Source organism: Passer montanus, unplaced genomic scaffold (genome assembly GCF_014805655.1).
Source record: "Passer montanus isolate IOZ18808 unplaced genomic scaffold, ASM1480565v1 scaffold23, whole genome shotgun sequence".
NCBI classification, from domain to species: Eukaryota; Metazoa; Chordata; class Aves; order Passeriformes; family Passeridae; genus Passer; species Passer montanus.
Window position 1 is genome coordinate 2,842,247 of NW_024366926.1, and position 15,615 is coordinate 2,857,861.

The 15,615-nt window shown below is 44.2% G+C and overlaps 1 protein-coding gene across 14 annotated transcripts in view; it reads left to right on the forward strand.

Annotated features, from left to right (window-relative positions):
• ADGRL3 (adhesion G protein-coupled receptor L3) overlaps nt 1–15,615 on the forward strand; it is a 490,192-nt gene that overhangs the window by 408,445 nt on the left and 66,132 nt on the right. For 13 of the 14 annotated variants that reach the window (XM_039710508.1, XM_039710495.1, XM_039710502.1 and 10 more), the window contains 4 exons: nt 3,007–3,190; nt 4,009–4,131; nt 6,268–6,476; nt 7,157–7,333. In XM_039710508.1, the coding sequence (XP_039566442.1) occupies nt 3,007–3,190; nt 4,009–4,131; nt 6,268–6,476; nt 7,157–7,333 (693 nt within the window). The remainder of the gene's footprint in view (nt 1–3,006; nt 3,191–4,008; nt 4,132–6,267; nt 6,477–7,156; nt 7,334–15,615) is intronic. The other variant, XM_039710497.1, reaches the window with a different exon arrangement.

Below are 15,615 nucleotides of genomic sequence, written 5' to 3' on the forward strand. Positions count from 1 at the left end.
GTTTTCCTGGAGGTTTGGCACAGCTGTTTCTTCTGTGCTGGAGCTAAATCAGACTACAAAGTCATTGGACCAGGTGCCAAACCCACGTAAATCACAAAGGCTCAGCTTAAATGTAAAGACACGGGCCTATCCTTGTCATGTGTGCCTGCTTTCCCACAACTCCAACTCCCCTGCCCAACTTTTCCCAGTTGGCATCTCTGTCTCACAAGGCACTGTTGCTATAACAGCTGTTTTGTTTCATTTAAACACCTACCTCAGCTCCTGTCCAAAATGCAAACATTTCATTAGCACCTCATCTCCTTGGCTTCAGCCCACAGCACTCGGCCATAATGAAGTGCTGCACTCAGAAATATAATGTGGGGAGCACTTGATTAATGCACTGAGACAGGTGAGGGGAATGACCCTCTGGGAAAAGCTGGGGACTAAATTAATCTCGGATGTAATGCCAACAAAGACAGTCTACCAGCTCTGCTGAGATACGTGGTAAGGATGTGACCCAAAGTCCTTGGAAATCTTCCTGGAGCTTTTGTGTTTGACCCCAGACCCAAAGTGATGTGAAGTGGCTGGTTTCAGGTTAGTCACTTCAAGAGGGCGGATGCTCAGCATTGGGAGTGCACATGATGCAGTAAGCAGTACATTAGGCTTATTTGGTGTTTTCTCTCAAACTTGCATGCACATGTATGTGCACATCTACAACAAACAAAAAAATGTAATGCATTAGATAAAGTATTTTTTCTGGGGTAAAGTCTTTGCAGCAGATGTTTCACTGTAATGCAAATATTTCAGCATCTGTTTCATATTCTGATGAACAGACATTACCTTTCTGTCCAGAGCCAGGAGCTGGATCTGCTGCAAAGACATTTCCACCATTCAGATATTTGATAAAAGTATGCAGGATGTTGTTTTAGCAGAGAATTTAAGACACCGGTAGGAGCTGAGCTAAATGGAGGTAAGGCAAATTGTGTGATAACATTGAAAGGGGAGAAAAATCCTCATTTTCTGCTTTCCAGGCATAAAAGGTCTTTACACCATGTTGTGTAGAAGCTGCACCACAAACTAATTAAGCTTTTTGGTCACTGGAAAAGAGCACCACCTATTTTTTTGGCTGTGAAGAGATAAGCTACCAAAGTATACTACAGAATTTTATTAAGAGCTGCAGAGATCATGCTTCCAAATTCTAAACCACAGAAAAATATTAGATTTAAATGCTATGGATTTTTCTGTTTCTTCTTGACTACTAATTTTAACCAGCTTGTTGCAAGTGCATAGCAAATGTGTTAAGATAATTTTTAGACTATTCAGGAAAATCAGTTTAATAATCAGTTTAAAAAATTGCTTTATACTTATCAAGTTCCACTTAAGACCAAATGAGCAAGGCATTCTGTTTATGGTATAGGAGAGCTTTGGCATAAGAACAAATGAGTTAATTGACCATGAATAAATGTAACTGTGAAAGTAGGAGCTTTGTGCTGTCAGAGGAGCCCAATTATGGTGCAGTCTCCCAACAGGAAACCTGATGGTGTGAGAAACCTTCTATACTAAGGAAGGTATCTTTGTTGGGATTAAAAGCACCAACAGTGGCAGTTCTGCTGCCTTTCTTCTCCTCGAACCTTGCTGTAATTGAAATGCCTGTTAAGGTCATGTGGATATAGCAATAAATTCCAGTTTGATGTGATCATATCCTCCCGTTGCTCATTTGCACCTGACCATGACTGGTGAGTGAGTCAGGATTCTCTGTGCTGCGTGTTGCCATTGTAGCACTCCTCCTGAGGGCTCTGCTGGAGAACGGGCTGTGCCACAGCTTCTTTCCACCCATGGGTTTAGAAACAGTATCAGGAATAAATACTGAAGTATTCCCAGGACAGTTAGCCCATGGGGCACACTTTAGGCTTGGAAAATATTGAAGTCCCATGGGACTGTCATCAGCTTGCAGAGCAGCGGTGTGGGTTTGATGCCTCTGTGCTCAGCATGCAGAAAATTATTATGAACAGCAATTTCATCTTGAATGGGAGATTGGTTTCTGCAGTCAGCCTTAGCTGGCAGTGGAGGTGTTTCTCTCTGGGGTAGGCCTGCCTGGTGACTAGACCCTAACCAGCTGAAGAAAGCATGATGAAAGTGGCTTATTTTTTCATCCTTTTCCTCTGCACAATCACTTCTATCAACTGGTACAGCTGGTCTCATTAAAAAATGTTCGCTGAAAAGTGGTTGAGTCAGCTCTGGTTAGTAAGGAAGTGGAGGACTTAGCTTGAGAAAAGCCTTCAGTCTGGGTAAATTCTACTGCAGTAATTTTGCAGTCATGAGACCAGTGCAGTTTTGTGTGATCCTGTATGTGCATCCAGATTAACCTGTGGGAAGTTATCCATGGGAGAGCTCTTTGTGTGTGGCAGCCCAGGGCAGAAGGTGCACTGTAGGAGGGACTGAAGCAGTTTCCGCAGGGCTCACTCCTTCCTGAATGCAGTGATTTGAAATGTAGCGTCTTACCTAAATATCTACGGGCACCTGCTGCTGCTGCTCTGGATGAAGTGGTATAACTCAGCTATCTCTGTGTCTTCATGGCTGCCTGCCAGAGGTTATGTGGTGGGAAATATTTTAGGGAGCATATCCTTTGCAGATACCAAACACCTTCCTTGAGTGTCCCAGCCCTACTCTTCAGTTCTGGTGCTGCAGATGGGTTTTTCCTGCATGTTTCCTTAACCGTCACCTTCCTCCTACCCTTCCTTCTCCACCTGCCCTAATTCCTCCTTTTTCCAAGCCCAGAGCTGATGATTATGGAAAAGCACCATTCCCAGCCTACATTTATTATACTATCAGTATTTCCTCCCTGTCCCTATATCTGATGATATAAAAGTTGTTCTGCTCCATTGCAGGCTGCCCTAATGGGTGGGGGAAGGAGATGCTGTCGTCCCCCTGTAAAGTGATGTGTGTGGAGGATGTGACTAAGCATATGTCAGTGTGGTGCTTTAGGTTTGCTGGAGCCTTTTCTCACTCCATCCCTCCGCCTTGCAGGCCATGGTGGAGACGGTGAACAACCTCCTGCAGCCTCAGGCTCTGAACGCCTGGAGGGACCTGAACGCGAGCGAGCAGCAGCGCGCGGCCACCAAGCTGCTGGACACAGTGGAGGACAGTGCCTTCGTGCTGGCTGACAACCTGCTGAAGACAGACATCGTCCGGGAGAACACTGACAACATCCGTAAGGGGCAAATCCCATCAGTACCGAGAGCAGCCCGTGGAAGAGTAAAGGCTGTGAAGCCCAGCTTTGGTCTTGGTCCTTAGATTAATTGGAGAGCGATTTGTTAGATAGGTCTTGGGCCTTTGTCTGAAGGACTTCAAAGTCTTTCCAAAAGAGCCTAGAGGAGTAAGGCAGCTCTCTACCCTTGAAATCCCATGGAAAATGAGCGCCTGACCTGCTTTTATTACTCCCGGCTTTGAGGGTATAATCTGTGCTAGAGCAACGAGAGCAGAGCTTCACAGGGGGATTGTTCATCGTAAGGCAATTGTATTTCATTTCATACAAATTTGTGTCTTTATTCAGCTGATTGTTGATTTTAATTAAAAAACAAGCATGATGGAAAGCACCAGCACTCCCACTGTGCATATGTAAAATGAGAACAACTCTTCTTTCTATTTCCATGAATACAGATCCTGAGCACTGATAACATTTACAGAAAGTACCAATCGCCAGTGGCAAAGAACTAGTATTCTCAGATTTTCATTTTAACCGTTGTCCTTAATATCCTGAGGTTCTTGTTTACAAGAACTGGTTGTCTTTTGTCTTCCACAGAGAGTAGAATTTATTTGTGCACTTTTTTTTTTAATTAAATTTAAAACTTCTTCAGGGCAAAGATTTAAAAAGAAATAGGAGCCCAAACACATTCTAGCATGCAGCATTGTAAGTTAATTCCCCTCCTCTCAGCTGGTCTGGAACACCATTTTGTAGCTTTGAAATACCATCCTGAAGATTATTTCAGCGGAGATTTTTTTCTTAGTGTCTGTCTCTCTTGCACACAGAGCTGGAAGTTGCGAGACTAAGCACAGATGGGAATCTGGAAGATCTGAAGTTTCCCCAGAACATGGGCCATGGAAGCGCCATTCAGCTGTCAGCAAATACCTTGAAACAAAATGGTCGAAATGGTAGGTCTGGCACCTCAGGCCACGCCAGCCTCACGAGGCAGCCATGCCTTAGGCATTGTTTTGTGTTTAACCATTATAAGTAAAGTATTAATTGCTATGTTAATATTTAATTAACAGTGGTATCATTTGCTCATGCCCTTGACTGTGAGCTATGTTGGCTGACTGGGAATGTATTATATTGCTAAGTGATTCACAGCCTTCAAAAGTATTTTGTGATGGTAAAAATGCATCAGATCCTTAAATTATGGGGCTTCTGGGGCACAGTGCTGAATCCAGAGAAGTGCTTTTAACTGTTGATTTCTGCAGTAGGAGGCTTCAGATGGGATAAGAGGCTCATTTGAGTAAACTACTTCACAGCAGGGTACCATACAAATATCTGAAAAAGTACAGGGAAGAAACAATGGTAGAAATATTAATAATGAGCCAACATGGCAGAAAAGGTTGATTAATTGTTATGAGTCTAAATCTTTAGTGCCTTTCTGTATCTTATGAACCTCCTGATACAGCATAAATTTTAGATGATGTTATATGTGAACAGTCTTCATCCTGCCAAGCCATTTATTTCCAGATCAGGAGTTTGAACAGACACATTTGTTGAACTCTACAGCCTCAATGTAGACCAGCTTTAAACTCATAGGCTTCTATTGGTGGACCCAACATGGTCCTGTTTCTGAGTTTCTATAAAAATTAATCTGTGTGCAGGGGACAACATTCATATACAGGCTTTGGTCACTGCAGGCAAAACACAGAATCATAGAGGCTTTGGGCCTTTAAGGTCATCTGCTTACACCCCCCTTGCCAGGAGCAGAGACACTTTCCAATAGATTAAATTGTTCAAGCCCCATCCAACCTGGCCTTGAACACTACCAGGGATGGGGCATTGTCAGCCTCTCTGGGCAACCTGTGCCAGTGCTTCACCCTCCTCTCTGTAAAGAAAAAAAAAAAATAAATTGAATGATAGGGCAGCATTACAGCCAGACCAGATCTGTTAAAATTTCTAAAAATTTTAGACAAAGTTTGGTCTGGTGGTTCAGAAGGAAAGTCTTGCCATTTTCTTGTTTGCACATAGGATTTGAGGAGAAGTATCGCTTTTAGAGACAGTTTAAAACTCAAGATGTGTAGCAAAACTCTGACAGGGCAAGACTTTTACTCTGCTCTCTGTTGGCAGCAATGAAAGGAAGGTTTTGTATTTCGAAACACAGTATCACTGGAGTAGTGTTCAAAGCAGAACACCATCAATTTTCACCAGCTTGACACATGCCCAGAGTCACCAAAGAGCTACAAATGGAATTATCATAAAAGGATTTAGGCTGAGAGGAACCTTTGGAGTCATCAGTGCCTCTCAGATGCTGTGGTGATTCATATAGAAATAAAAACATACCTCTCCACAACTAATACATATGAAGGCGAACTAATCGCATTCCATTCTTATTTATAGGCTGTGAAATAGTGTGCAAAACAGAAGGCAAACTGGATGGTTTCAGTTAAAAACACTTGGCTGGTAGACTCAGATTTCTGAAGGCTCTCTAATGGTGTTTTTCTGATTATCTGATTGGCAAATTAAGAGAATAAATGTATTTTTAAATGAAATTTCTAAAATTTTGGTTTACCTGTCACGTGAGCTTGGAGTTCTGTTGGAAAGGTTTTGATTTCTTCTCCAAGATTCGCCCCTATCCTGAGATAGTCTTAATTTATTACCAGACTAAATTATAGTTTTATACTGCATCTGTGCAACATGTCAGCTTGAAACATGTTTCCCAGGTATATCCAGGAGAATAAAGTGATGTCAGGTGGGAAATTGACCACCTGGCCTCTTTTTTTCTGAAGCCAGTTACACCTTCTGATGCCAAAAATAAGCCCACCTTTCCTGTCTGTCTTCTGCTCATCTGTTTGCTTATAAAAGTTTCTTTTGGAAGAAGGAGCTCTGCCCTTCTTATCCAAGGACTGCTTGTTGCACCTCTTGGTGCTCACCGAAATTGGCAAGAGGTGGGTTTTCATGTGCCACATCCTGGTCCTTTCACATTTTCTCAGAGCAGTTTTGAATTTGGTTAAGAGAAAAGATTTGCAATGTAAAAAAAACCAAAAAGCCACCCCAGTGACTCAACCTGGCTATCTAACCTGTTACCTCTCTTCTAGGTGAGATCAGGGTCGCTTTTGTGCTGTACAACAACCTGGGCACCTATCTCTCCACGGAGAATGCCAGCATGAAGTTGGGAACAGAAGCGATGTCGACCAATCACTCCGTCATTGTCAACTCCCCTGTCATCACGGCAGCAATAAATAAAGAGTTCAGCAATAAGGTTTACCTGGCTGATCCTGTGGTGTTTACTGTCAAGCACATCAAGGTGTGTGAGTTCAAAAAGCACTTCTCTTTTTTTTTTTCGGTTTCTGAAATGAAATGATGCAAAAGTTGGCTGCTGTGAGGCCCCCAGCAGTCCTTGATTAGATTTTGAATTATACTTTTGTTCCTTTGCACTTTGTGTTATTTATGGAGAAGGTGTCTTTTACACTGCATTAATAGAAGTAAAGAAAGTGTCTCCTTTGAGCTGATGCCCATTGCTCGGTTGCTGACACGCATCATTCTGTAATTAAAAACTACCAATAAATTAGAATAGACCATAATGTTATTTTATCATGGTGGCAGGGGATGTTAGAGGGAAGTGGAATTACAGTGAAAAAGGACAGCTAGTTTTCCTGCTAGCCAAGCTCGGTTGTTGCAAAAGTTGATTGCTTAAAGCAATTAATTTCTCTGCTCTGCAATGCAAATGAAGCAGTCTGGTTTTGAAGAGCTGGATTTAGTCAATGTCTGAAATTAATCAAGAACAAAGAACTAAGTTTGCATTAGCAAAGAGTGCTGCAACAATCTAACTTTCTCTGGTATTGGCAAGTAATACTTGATGTATAAACCACTGCTAATTGTTTATCTAAAATTAAAGGGTGAGAGTTACAAAGAGCCTCAATAGTGCATTTAGAAATCTCTGAGAGCCTATCATTGTTACTGCATTTATTCATTTCTTCCTTGCAGCAGTCAGAAGAAAATTTTAACCCAAACTGTTCATTCTGGAGCTACACGAAGCGTACGATGACAGGGTATTGGTCCACCCAGGGCTGTCGTCTCCTGACAACTAACAAGACACACACCACGTGCTCCTGCAACCACCTCACCAACTTTGCAGTCCTGATGGCACATGTGGAAGTTAAGGTAGGCATTGCAGATTCCCAAGCTGCCAATGCACTGGGCAGGAAAAGTGGGCAATGTGTGGCACCATTTTGTTACTACTGTTGGAGCTGAGCTGAGAAGTTGCTGTGTGACAGTAACTCTGAAAGTAGAAACCATCTGGTGTCAGTCTTCCTTCTGCTCTGCAGTGAAACAGGAAACACTCACACCAATGTAAAGCCTGTCTTGGGCTCTTAGCACGGGCAGCTCTGAGCTGGGGATAGTGAGTGAGCTGGTTTAGCTGTTGCTGTCCTTTGCTAATTAGTACAGAACATCCCCTGGCTGGGTTCTTTCTCATCGGGTCCTCCCTCTGTCACCAGGGAGTAGCAAGATGGGGGGATAGAAGTGTGCAGTCCCTCTCGTGGGGTGCAAGGTTGGGTGTCCTGCTGGCAGCAGCTGCAGACACACTGCCACACGTGTTTGTGTGAGGTTTGTGTGCGGAGCCAACAGTGTTTTCCTCCTTCCAGCTAAGGGGAAAATACATTGTCTGCATCTCACTGTGTGACAGAGAGATGCAGAGTGTGACACATGAGAGGGAAGCTTCTGATACCATTCTGTATAATCTGGGCATCTACTTGAGGCCAGTACATGACCAGCTGATTCTCTTGCCTGCATTTATGTCCATGGTAAAAATCTGGCTTTTCACATGACTAACCCCACAGGAGCTAAATAAGTTAATCCCGAAGGTAGATGTTCCATGGTAGCAGTGGTTTTGGGAGTGAAGCACACATTTGGGATTTTACACACGAACAGGAGAATGGTTGAGATGTTTCTCCATTTCCTGAGCTGCCTTGGCCATCTTTGGTTGAGAACAATCTAAACTGCTGGAGAAAGAAGAGAAGGCCCTGCTGCCCAATAGATTTTGGCCTAGTAATTTTCTTCATTATGGTGTCTCCATTTCATGTGCCTGGCACAGCAGCAAAATCCTCAGCTCTGAGCTAGATATGGAACTGGCATCTTCCATGCAGGCAGAACTTTTCAGATTCACTTCCATGACTACCATAACCACAAAAGCTATTATGGTATTTTCTCAAGTAGTCTTCCAGTGTCACTGCTTGGTGTGTTTCTGTTCCACTTAATAATCTGAAGAGGAATGTGAAGAGCTGCAATAAAATATATATTCAATAAGCATCATGTATGACAAAAGTTCTGTAAAACAAGAAATGGGAGCCTGGGGGCACATTTCACACAGCAGCTGGGTCCAGCTGAGAGGGGCAGGATATGTCTGTTGCTCCTGCAAGTTATGGTAACCACTTCATTCTGCTGGAGTCAGTCCTAGTCCAGGAAACATGCCATTAAATGTTTGTGCCATTGTCCTGGGAGATGCCTGAAGAAAAGGCCTATTCAGAGCACACATTTACAGGTTAATGGCATTCTGCAGTCCAGGTCTGCTTTTGCCAGTTTCCTACAACTGCTTGAATTTTCATAAGAATTGTGTGTTTGGCTCATTGTCACCCACCTGGAATTAGCAGATATGCCTGAGTCACTGAAGTCAGAGGTTGCAGCTGGGAAGTGCTGACAGTGATCTGCTCCACTGGTGTGAATGGGGGCAATGCCTACTGCATGGTGCAGATACAGCCCAGTGCTCAACAAGCCTCTTCTCAGGCTGCAAATGGGTCAGCCTTGTCTGCACTTTCCATCCAAACCTCGTGAGACAAGTAGAGCTGCTGTTATCTCAGCTTGCAGGAGAAGTATGTAAGACCCTTCGTTGCCCATGTTCATCCAGCAGGTTGGAAAGAGCTGCAGCTGGAAGCTTCCAGAGTGCAAAGCCAGTGTGCTATTAGCTAGTTGCTGTTTCTGGGTGTTAACAACTGCCCTCAAGACTTTCAGGTCACGTTTTATCATTTGGCTGCAGCCAAAGTACCATTGCTGTAAGAGCCAAATTGGCTCCACTTTGTTGACTCCGATACAACCGGACAGGTTCCTGGCATGTCCACTTCAGTGATCATCCTGGCCTGAGGGCAAAGGCAGGGCAGGGTTTCCTCCCACAGAACACAGGCACATATTTCAGATATAAATATGCAGACATTTGCAACTTGTCCTGCCAGCTGCTTGTCACCTTGCTCTTCCTGGTGGCACTGTCTCACTCCATGGTGGAGGTGACCATGTGGCTCTTGGCATAGAAGGTGGCTTATGTGACATTTCTTATGCCATTGTAATGAGCTGATTTTAAAGTCTTGGCAGCACAGTACCTGCTGGTTTGGAGAAGTGGAGGTTTAAAAACAAATGGGGGTTGTTGTCATTCATTGACTCATGCTCACTGCTCATAGATATGCTTTTCAGCCACTTTTTTATCTTGTGGCTGGTTCAAAAAGGCATTCCTCAGTCATTCCATGACCTGTTAGTGTTTTTGGAGGTGAAATGATCCTTGGGGAAATGATGTAGTGTGTTTCTGCAAGACCTCTTAGACCAGTGTTCTGGCAATGACCAAGATCTCTAAAAAGAGCTGTTATACCCATAATAATTAATAATATTCTGGGAGTTTTGCAACTGAAACAATTTTCTCCCATGACTGAGATTTGTATTTTCCTGACTTCAGTTGTTTGAATTTTTGGATCCATAGGGAACATCCTTTGCCTTAAAGAGTATCCACAGCACCCTGCCTAATGAGACTGAAAAGTGGGCTTCATGGGGAGCAGACATCATAGTCCTGCTAATCAAAAACCAGTACCACTTTGACAAGTGTCACATCTGCTCATGAATGATCTCCCTGCCTGGTAACATGGCACAAGAGCGTGTCCTCCAGAGGGGGTCTCGGTGGCTGCTCTGTGAGTTCTGGGCCGTTGTTTAATTATTAGCAGAGTGCGTGTGGCAGGGTGGAGCTGGCAGGTAGTGTTGCTGAGGAGAGGTGATTGATGGCCATCTGGCTCTCCAGTGTGGAAAAGCAATATGTCTTTGTACAGAGGGACAGAAAATGCCACCAGCTGACCATGGCAGCAGGGATTTATTGGTGTGCTTGAAGAGTAGAAGTTGCTGGAATCAATTCTGGCTTGACTAGGACAGTACCTGATTAAGAGGAGAATTTAATTTGAAGATGCTTTCTGCCTGTTAAAATAAGTTGGGCTCAGAGTTTCTTATTCACCCACTGGGGTAAAATAACAGTGCCCAAGACCAAGAGCTGGCTGTGTACACAAGCAGGATGCATAACTGCGGGGAACAGCAGTGGACCCTCAGCTGTAGGTCCCCCTCCAGCCACTGAAAAAAAAAATGTGGTGGCTCCCTTGCTGTGGAACAAATCCCATCGTTAAATAAGCTATCCTACCTATGTAATTGCTGTAGAATTATTCAAAATTTACAAGTTGTTTTTCATAAGCTTGTGCTTTGCATCATACTAATTATAGCAGATGCATCTTAAATGTATCATGGGAAAATTATGCAGCCAGAAAACAAGTTCAGAGATGGTGGGAAAATGCAATTAAAAAAAACACCCAAACCAGAATAAGCAAAGGTACCCCCAGGGTAGATAAATGTTGCTTATCAGTATGTAGTGAGTGCCAGATCTTACTCTTCTTTTTTAAATACAAATAGAAAGGAGTAAAAAAAGAAAGGTGTTTTACTGTTACAATTAATAGGAAAGTTTCAGGTGTTTTTCTTTACCACAAACAGATTACACTGTGCTAATTATTTGGGGAGTGGAAGCATAAGGCAAGCTAAGGAGAGAAAGGAATAAAAATATATGAAGTCTAAGTGGAATATAGCAGTCCATTGCCTAAAGCAGTAGAGGAGCAGTCTGGAGTTATTGCAGGCTGAGCCTGTGTTCCAAACTTCATATAGCTCACACTGGCAAGTGCTAAGCCTTGATCTGTCTTGTTGCACCCTTCCTTTCTGGCCAAGAGCAGGGTGAATGTGAGGACCAAAGCAAAGGTAGTGGCTGTGCTGTGGTGGAACCGTGTTCCAGCTGTCTCTCAGCACTGGGCTGAGTAGAACCATTGCTGTGACAGCAGAAGCTGATGACCAGGCTTTTTCCAGAAACTCACATTTCTGGCAGTTTGGCTGGGTGGATGTCTACACCATGTTTGGCACAACTTCTGTAGCTCATTTCTTGGGTTGGAGATGCCATGTGAGTAATCAGAGCTGCCTAAATCCAGCCATGGAGAGCAGCATGATGGATGCAATTATTATTCCTAAGCTTCACCTCCTCTCCATGGCTGAATCTGACCTTAGCTGCCTCTCAGTTGCAGAGGGGTTTGCTACTACAGTGAAAATAGTGGGCTCTTGCCACGTGTTGCATCTGCAGTGGTGTCTGTGGCACATGGTGAGGTGAGGTCTATAGCCATTTCTCTATGCACACCTGTCCCCATACAGCTTTGTCCTGGCCACGGGGGTTTCTAGGACTTAGAATGGCTGCTGCTTCTGGCAGTTGCTGGAAGGCTGTTGCACTTTTGGGGAGAAGTTTGTGGGAGAGAGTTCTGCTAGGAGGGCTTCATCTTGCTGAAGAAGGTAGAAAAGGAGGAAGCTCATTTGTGTTGCTCATGCAGAACATGCAAAGGCAGCTTCATGGACTAAGGCAAAGAGAGAAAAGAGACTAACCCACCTTGTAGGAATACTCAGGGATCTAAGCCTTGTTGTGAATGGCCAAAGTCAGAAGACACTAATGTTGCACAGGGGCTTCAGGTGGGAATTTTTGCTCTCTTTATTCCTGGGTTAGGACCTGATGGTGCCAATGATCACATTACCTTTGCAGAACCCACAGGAAATGTGTACCAGGTCAATGGGTGCTGTACTCACTGTGGAGCACAGCTGCCTACCTTCCTGGGTGCATCCTTGGAGAAGATGGAGAGAATGGGTGCTAAAGCAAAGGGATCCCCCAGCTCATATTCCTCTTGGCCACAGAAGGGGAAAATCTCCCTTAAAGCCTCTCATGCTTTCATAGCCACAGCAGGTGATGCCTTTAGCCAGCTTGGATGCACTTCAGGAATCCTTGGGGTTTCCTCCCAGTCCGTGTACCCCATCTGGTGCTTTTGACACATCTACAAAACCATCTGCCTCTTCAGTAACCCTTTGCACATAGCCAACAAAGCATTACAGCCAGTTCATAGCAGTAAATCCTCTCACCACCAAAGATGGGGGGGGGAAAGGGCAGAGAGGCCCCGCATGGTTCCAAAGACCTGCAAATCCAAGAAGCAGCATCAGCAATGCACAGAAGTTCAAACCTGTCCCACTTGGGTTTCTGCCCAGCCCAGCACTCTGCCAGCTCCCACCAGGCACAGGGCAGTCATATTTGAGCTAGTTTGATGACATTGTGTTTTTATTTACTGCTTGCTTATTCTTCCACCCCCAAAGATATTACTTCTTCCATTCCTGGTAGGACAGATTAGGCAAAGGGATGTCCTTTGCTGCTGGCAGCTTGGTTTGGCTGCTGTTTTCTTCTGCTGATGTTTTTAATAAGGGAGGAAATGGCTGTTCATCTCAGGGAGAGCCATTCTGTCATAAGCTGACATTCCCTGGGATTTGTTTTTATTAGCTCAGCTGTGGTGTACAGGCACTGCCAGAGCTGCTCATTGATTTTCCCAGCCTGGATAATATTGGGGCTGCCTGCTCACCCTGCTGTGGTTGCTACTAGTGTTCCTGTAACTCCTCCTGCACAAATCCCTGTCAGCACTCTCCTCCTACTGCTCTTGGCCCCGCTGGAAAAAATCCAGGTCTTTATCCCAAAGCCAGAGACATCTCTTTTCACTGGGCTTTGCATTTACAAAATCATAAATATAAAACATACTTACTATAGAAACCCTGTCACTGAAGTGTATTGTTTTTTGTAAGGAACAATTTAGTAAGTTGTTCCTGTGCTAAAAATAATTTGTGTGTCAGCTTATTCTGCGAAGCGAGCGTAGCTCAGTCATAACAAACCTAAGTGTCTTGCATGCTATGCCATGTAGCACCAGTCTGTAGAGCCATGGTGCATTAGGGCAAGGAGTTGTTTGGTTGATGCTGTCAGAAATTGTCTCTTGGATGGATACGTGGTATTTCTCATCAGCTCTTCTGGTTGCCCAGGTATTTGGGAAGATCATTGAAAAGCAAGAGGTGACTGTTGTCAATACACTGGTGGTCTCAGATGTATGTTGCACGCTTTAGAGACCCTAGGGCTTTCATTGTGCTGGCAAGATATTCCTAGGGATTTTCTTGGAATGGCAGATCCCAGAGGGTCATGATCAGTGGCACAGAGTCCAATTGGACCTGAGCAGGGAGGTTGGACTGGATGACCCCACTGGTGGTCCCTTCCCCCTTCACCATGCTGTGTCTCAGTGGTTAGCATGCACATCTGAGCTGTTTTATCCTCAGTCAGGGAGTTTTGAACAATGCTGGACAGGTAAAGAGGAAATTTGCTCTTCTTGCATTTTTCTGTGGTTAAGAGACCAGGCTTGAAGGCTGAGACCTACATACAAAATCTCGGTGTGCCTTATATCATGTTTAACCCTGGAACTCCATATACCAACTGTGTAAGCCAGGATATGCTGCTCCTTGTTTGTCACACAGCGATCAGGTGATGGCAAGGAAAACCTCATGGCATTGGGAGAGGTTTACCTGTTGTTCCTTTTCCCATATTATTCTGATTTCTGTAACAGTGCAGTAATTTACAGGTTTCAGTCTCCAGCAAAGGCAAGTTGCCTTTTGTTGTACTTGCTGGTGTACAAGCTCTGGATGTGCCTGCCCTGACGGAGCAGTTGGCACTGCCATGGGAAGGATGCCAGTGCTTATCAAGTCTTCCCTGATCCATTTGCTCTGCAGTAGCACCTGAAACTGGGCATCCCAAACAGGCTGGAGTGTACCCAGCATTTAAAATTCAGCTCACTTCTTCTCTTGGACTTTAGTAGAAAAGCTACAAATTCATATTTTTTTTCCCCTGAGGTGTTTTTAAATTGCTCTTGTTCCCAGTTCATTGTTATTGTTCCTTTCTGTTTGTTCTTCCTTGAGTTTGTTGAGTTTGGGGAGGGAGTTTGTAATTATGGAGAAGTTGTTTTTATGGTTGTTTCCCAGCACTCCAGGGATGAGTGTTACGTACATAAAATCAGTATTATCTTTACGATTAATATTAAAAGGAAAAGCAGTAAGAGTGATAATAGTAGTAATAATGATACAGCAATGAAGCGTATTTACTGCTCAGCATGGTGAGCTTCTTGGGCAAGCAGCCCTTCCCTGAAGAAAGCAAAGAACCTAGATTGTAGGATCCCTCTCCAAGAGAAAAACCACCTGTAATTCCTGCATCATGTCTTAAATTTAGCAAAGTTGTGCTACTGTGATAGGAGGTGGAGGAGCTGGGACCCATGAGAGAAGAAGCCTTTGGAGAATTTTCCTGCACCATGCTAAATTTGTCTTGAGATGGATGAATTTGGCCACATCTGGTTGGGGTGTGTACATCTGGCCAAAGTCTGCCTGGTTTCTTTTTTCCTGCATCCACCTGCATTAGGTGTTGCCCAGCCCAAGAGCTCTTGGTCCATTCAGCCTGGCAGGCCAATCAAATCAGATGAGGGCTTGTTCAGGGAGACGCTCTCCTGCCATTCCCCTGCAGCCTCTGAGAAAAGAATGAATGATTTGCAAGGTGCAAGGTTTGCATTAACATTTTTCCGCAGAGTTAAGAGGGATGGATGATCTGGAACGACACTGAGATAAAGCAATGCGCAGCTGCCAGGGAAATGATGTGCTTCATCTTGTCAGGTTTCTGGGCGCTGCTGGATGAGCTGGCTGGAATAGGCATTTCTGTCATGAGCCACAGAAAGCACACAATGATTTCTTGTCTCCGCATTGGACTTGTGACCTCTAGTTCCTTAGGTATTGGAAATAGTTGGAAAGAGATGCAAGGGGGTTTGGTCAAAGGAGGCCTCCATCTCTCCACCTCCAAGTCTTCCTGGAGACAAAACTTCCAGTATGGAAGGGATGGAGCAGAGAATCACTCCCCATCTTTCATTATGATGCCTATCACTCATGCTGGTAAAGCCCAAGAGCTGAAAGGTTTGAGGTGTTTCTTGTGGGTTCCGACACAGCAGAGTGTATATCGGGAAAGGCCTGACATTTGATGTGGCTTTATCATTGGCAAGGAGGCAAAGAAAATGGATGAATGAATCACCTTTTCCCTCCATCTCTCATAAGCTTTTATCCCATGGAGAGAAAAATGTTTCCACTTTGCTCTGGCTTTTTGAAGTGTGACACTTTTGTATTTGCCAGCCTACATAATGCCCAAGTCATCGAAATGCCAGAAATGGTGGAGAATGTGATTACCATTTATAACACAACATGGTGGACCACAGAGCTGGGCTTCGAGCTGCTCTGGT